Below are 3,148 nucleotides of genomic sequence, written 5' to 3'. Positions count from 1 at the left end.
TGTACTTTTGAAATGGATATATGGCATGCATAAGAAGTGCAGCCTTCTGCATTTCAATACAGTAACTATCATCCAAACTGTTGCCATAGTTTACATAATGACAACATGACTAAGCATTTTGACTATCTTGTTTATATGAACAATGACACAAGGACTTTTCATTCTGATGGCACTGATATGTTCATTGACATAAATACTTACTTTTGAGAGATGAACTAAAGATTTTGAGTAAATTACAGGCTTTTGCAGGTAATCCACTGTGTGGTGCTGTTTGTACGAATTGTTTTGAGAAATGCACATACTTCATTGCAAATACTAAGGATGATTCGAGAAATGCACCAAAGCGACTGAGAAAAACTGTAACAGCAATTATTACTGGATTCAAATGGCTTTATTCATGGGGAAAGTATTTAGATTGCCAAAGCATTGATTAAATTACAGACTTTCACATTTACATAGATTTACACAAAGCTAAAATATTAACAATGGTGAGGAAACGGCAACATTAGAGAGATCCGATTCCACATTTACACAGATTTACAAAAAATAAAAAGAAGTTAAAATAATAAGAAGAAAACAGGAACTCTATCTATGCTCGCTGTGGCGCTCCGCGGCAGTAGGCGGCAGTGATGTGCAGTCAGGGCTCAGATTACTTCAGGACACTATTCGGACTGGATTCTTGTGTCAACCTCTGTGTCTCCGCAGAGAGCGGGCAGTATGGCGTTAACTGTGCTCAGAAATTGCTCAAAGGTTCTTAAAATAAACGTCCGGAAATTCACCGCTCTCCAGCACGTTTCTACGGGTAAGCTGAGCCCTTGCAAAACGTGATTATGCAAGAACTTCGATGTGTTGCGGCCAGGGGGCGTTATAAATGTGGAGGTGTGGCCAGCGCGTCTAGTATAGATCAACATAAGAAGGGATACGTGTTTTTGTAGTTTCAGTTTTCCCATTGCACTGTAAATGCTCATATTATTACATTATGGTGTCTTGGTGTAACTCACCGTTTTCGATTTAGTGATTTATGTGTGGACTAAAGTGGAGCTAACAAGGCGGAAGATTGCAAACCTGCCCTGGACATGGCTGATACAACAGAGGAGAAATCATTTGTTTTTGATGTCCTCTCTAAGCGCCACCAACGACAATTATCAAGTTAAATCATTTTTTATAGTACTAGTGCTTTTAAGGAAGAAAAAGTATAGTGTACAAATTAATGCAAGAGAGCAGATCAATCATAGACATCTGTTTTGGCAAGCATTACAATATAGCATACTTTGTTTCAAATCCTTGTTAAAAATGCTTTTTCAGAAGATGTAGAATTCAGTAGAATGTAAAATATGAAATGTAAAAGAATATCACTCTCATATTGCCTCCTTGCATGTACTGTTAAAATGAGAACCACTGCATCTCATGAATATACACCATAAAAAGAGATCATGAAACCATGAATGTTTTTGCTGTGTTTTAGGTGTTCGACACAAGACCACGATTCAGTATGCTACACGGCCGGATTTACCAAAGCTGGCCTACAGGAAACTGAAAGGGAAGAGTCCTGGAGTGGTTTTCTTGCCTGGTTTTGCCTCTGTTATGGGTGGACAGAAAGCAGAAGCATTAGAAGAGTTCTGCAAGTCTTTAGGTCACTCATACCTCCGGTAATTGTCACTAGAGATAAACAGAAGTAATTTGTAATCAAGTACTTTTAAAAATAAAAATTAAGGTATTGAATACTTACAAAATTAACCAGGGTGTGATGAGTTAAAATACCAGAGAGGGAGGGAGGATTTTGTTATATTATATTTTATTATTTTTTTTAATTATGTTTTATTTTTATCTCGCCTTATATCAAGGACACCAGTAGCTAGTAAAACTTTTGACTGCCCACATATAAATACAGTGCCGCCCACTAATATTGGCACCAGTGCCGATCCTAGACTTTAGCCGATCCTAGGCTCTTTAGAGGGGGGGGTGGCGGTCTTGTGGGGTATGCGTGGTTATGAACGAATGAATGAAATGCATTTGTCCATGTTTCACTCCGTCTCGAGTCGTGCTCGCGGAAAGCGCTTGAGAAACAGTGTCTCTTCCATGGCTCGGTACGCTTTCAACTCGTTTTTTAGTCTCAAGCAAGACTGTACGACATTCGCATTACATGATTTGACTAATTTTTTTACATAGAAAGGGTGATAGCGCACCGCATTAAAAGAAATGATCATTCATGTTTTCATAAGTGCTGGCCAAATTCAAAAACGAAACTAAAATTAAATCATCTTTGAGAGCAAGGGGGCCCCCTGGTGTTTCGGGGGCCCTACACAGCTTGTGTATTTTGGGCAGAAAAACAGACCCACAACATTAAAGATCTAGAAGTATATTTAACCGTGGACATGGTTTTTTCCCCCGTTTGTACTAACCCCATCGGGTGGGTTTGCTGCCAAAAAGCTCTTTTATATGTTTCATCTGACCATAGAAGCCAGTGCCATTTGAAGTTCCAGTCGTGTTTGACAACTGAATATGCTGGAGTTTGTTTTTGGATGAGCCAGGAGTTTTTTTTTCTTGAAACCCATTTGAACAACATTTTGTTTGATATATATTTGTTAGGCCTTCTGACCCCAAGATTCAACTACTCTCTGCAATTCTGCAGCTGTGATTGAACAGGAAGTCATGACTGGACAATTTCATGTTCATAATCACCCTGGTGTGCTAAAAATTTAAATATGAATAGGAATATACTTAGAGATATTTTACTCATAAGAATTTCTAGGGGTGCCAATAATGGTAGCCAACATGCATTGGAGAAAGTTTCCCCCCACTTTCAATTGTTTTACTTCAATGAAAGTTTAGAATTGTGAATTTTTTGAATGAAAGATCAAAAAGATAAATGATGCAGATTTATTTTCACAGTCGCCTTTGCTTATATTTACCAAGGGTGCCAATATTAGTGGGTGGCACTGTATTATGATAAAAATTACAATATTAATTCACTTACTGACCCTACATTTTTTTTAAAGAGGTCATTTGACGTTGCTAAAAAGAACATTATTTTGTGTATTTGGTGTAATGCAATGTGTTTATGCGGTTTAAGGTTCAAAAAACACATTATTTTCCATATAATGTACATTATTGTTTCTCCTCTATGCCCCGCCTTTCTGAAACGCGT

The 3,148-nt window shown here is 37.8% G+C and overlaps 1 protein-coding gene across 2 annotated transcripts in view; it reads left to right on the top strand.

Annotated features, from left to right (window-relative positions):
• The first annotated feature begins 676 nt into the window (after positions 1–676).
• The window catches only part of LOC107719764 (mycophenolic acid acyl-glucuronide esterase, mitochondrial-like), an 8,689-nt gene continuing 6,217 nt past the window's right edge, over positions 677–3,148 (top strand). The window contains exons 1-2 of one of the 2 annotated variants that reach the window (XM_016527270.1): positions 677–802; positions 1,466–1,649. In XM_016527270.1, the coding sequence (XP_016382756.1) occupies positions 718–802; positions 1,466–1,649 (269 nt within the window). In that variant the 5' untranslated portion in view covers positions 677–717. Of the gene's footprint in view, positions 803–911; positions 1,150–1,465; positions 1,650–3,148 lie in introns of those variants that run through there. The other variant, XM_016527271.1, reaches the window with a different exon arrangement.

The sequence above is a fragment of the Sinocyclocheilus rhinocerous genome, unplaced genomic scaffold (genome assembly GCF_001515625.1).
Source record: "Sinocyclocheilus rhinocerous isolate Xijiao unplaced genomic scaffold, SAMN03320098_v1.1 scaffold571, whole genome shotgun sequence".
Classification (NCBI taxonomy): Eukaryota; Metazoa; Chordata; class Actinopteri; order Cypriniformes; family Cyprinidae; genus Sinocyclocheilus; species Sinocyclocheilus rhinocerous.
The sequence above is the reverse complement of the archived record's forward strand: the minus strand, read 5'-3'. Positions and strand labels throughout refer to the sequence as shown.